At 38.6% G+C, this 2,171-nt stretch overlaps 1 protein-coding gene across 1 annotated transcript in view; it reads left to right on the forward strand.

Annotated features, from left to right (window-relative positions):
• PRKRA (protein activator of interferon induced protein kinase EIF2AK2) overlaps positions 1-2,171 on the forward strand; it is a 22,645-nt gene that overhangs the window by 11,186 nt on the left and 9,288 nt on the right. Inside the window, exon 6 of the mRNA XM_003791479.3 lies at positions 737-831. Within this exon, the coding sequence (XP_003791527.1) occupies positions 737-831 (95 nt within the window). The remainder of the gene's footprint in view (positions 1-736; positions 832-2,171) is intronic.

The following is a 2,171-nucleotide window of genomic DNA, read 5'->3' on the forward strand; positions in this document are numbered from 1 at the left end:
GGCGCCTTAGCCGGTTAAGCTATAGGCGCCGAGCCCCAGCCTCAGTTTTTAAGTCTATAAAACAGAAGTATGGAAGTAGATATTTATGCTGCCTTTCAATTCCAGCACCTCCTATGTGAAAAAAATTACACATAGTTGTCAGTTTATAGAAGATTGTATATAACCAGGAAATAGACGATGAGTGATAGGGATTATAATTCAGTGTATTTCAAAGAATCTAAATAATTGGTCAGGACTAAACCACATATGGTTTTGTAAAGCTAGATGTAGGGAATTATAACTGTTAAAGAAAAACAAAGTATATCTGTTAAAGAAAAACTATTTTAAAAATGCCTTCAAAAATGTAAGAATTAATAGCTAAATAAAGCATAACAAAGATATTAAGTCAGTAAGAAAATAATATATAAAAATGATGAAATTGTATATTAAAACCAGCACATTGTACCCCATGATTGCATTAATGTACACAGCTATGATTTAATTAAAAATAATAATAGAGGGTGGTGCCTGTGGCTCAAGGAGTAGGGTGCCAGCCCCAGATACTGAAGGTGGGGTGGTGGGTTCAAACCCAGCCCTGGCCAAAAAACTGCAAACAACAAAAAAATAATAATAAAATTAAAAGATGAGGTTCTCTGATTAAACTCAGTACCTTTATATATTTGGTCATCCTCTATGAACACTAATTTCTTTTGTTTTTACTAATTTCTAAATCTACCATTTTTTTCTCTTTATTTAGGAAAGGGGGCATCAAAAAAACAAGCCAAGAGAAATGCTGCTGAGAAATTTCTGGCCAAATTTAGTAATATTTCTCCAGAGAACCACATTTCTTTAGTGAGTAATGTTCAGACAGCTATAATATTAATATGATAAAACATCTCTTGCTGTAGGATTTTTTTCTTGATTTCTTATTGTATAGATACTACAGTGTTTCAATTTTTAAAAAATCTCTTCATTGTTCAGTTATACACCATCCCACTTTTTAATTGCTTGTGAAATGTGAGGCAGGATCACAGGGGTAACCGGGTAAGAGGTCTTAGAAAACATAGTCAAATTCAAAATAATAGGATCTTATCCAGATGTAAAGATGATAAGCCAGTAGTGCCATTTTTTGCATTCAGAGTGACAGCGCATTCACATCCCTTCATTTAGTCACTCAGCAAACATTCAGTGAGCTCATACTGCATGCCAAGTTTTGTGCCCAGCCCTGGAATATGGTGAATAAGCAGTCTCTGCCCCTAAGGAATTTAGAGCCTACGGACAGAAGAGGAAGAACCCTTCAGACTGGTCCTTAAAGAGGATGATGTGGGGACATAAGAAAAGGCATCCAAGCAAGACTGAGGGCTTAGGAATGGCTTCCAGGAGGAGGTCATGTCTAAGCCAGGACCTGTAGGACTAGAATGGAGGAAAAGGATTCCAGAGGGAGAAAGAACATGTAGAGGCTCGGCACCCATAGCACTGTGGTTTCAGCACCAGCCACATACACCTAGGGTGGCTGGTTTGAACCTGGCCTGGGCTAGCTAAACAACGAGAACTGCAACAAAAAATAGCCAGGCATTGTGGCGAGTGCTTGTAGTCCCAGCTACTTGGGAGGCTCAGGCAAGAGAATCACATAGCCCGAGAGTTGAAGGTTGCTGTGAACCGTGACGCCACGTCACTCTACCAAGGGTGACATAGTGAGACTCTTTCTCTACAAAAAAAAAAAGAAAGAAAGAAAGGAAAGGAAGAGCATGTGGAAAGGCCCAGGAGTGAAACTCTAAGTAGATGTTAAGGCTTATGTTTTGAGCATAGTTTTAGAAGGAGGGAAAGAGTCTCAAACAATAAGGCCAGAAAGGTAAACAGGCATTAAATCCTAAAGGATTTAATTAAGGAGATTGACTTTTCTCCTGAGTGTATTACAGAGTCATTAAATTATTTTAATCTGGGAAGGATAGGATGTGATTTTTATATTAGAAGGGAAATCACTTGGCTGTACTACGGTGAGTGAATTAGGATCAAAAAGATTTGCTAGAGTGCTATTACAGAAAATAAATAAGAAATGATGGTAGCCTAGCCTACAGTAGCTACAGCAGTGGAAATGAAGACGGGAGGTAGATTTAAAAATTATTTAGAGGCTCGGCGCCTATAGCTCAACCTGCTGAGGCGCCAGCCACGTACACCTAAGGTGGCGGGTT

This window comes from Otolemur garnettii, unplaced genomic scaffold (genome assembly GCF_000181295.1).
Source record: "Otolemur garnettii isolate 467f Iridium unplaced genomic scaffold, OtoGar3 scaffold00048, whole genome shotgun sequence".
Classification (NCBI taxonomy): domain Eukaryota; kingdom Metazoa; phylum Chordata; class Mammalia; order Primates; family Galagidae; genus Otolemur; species Otolemur garnettii.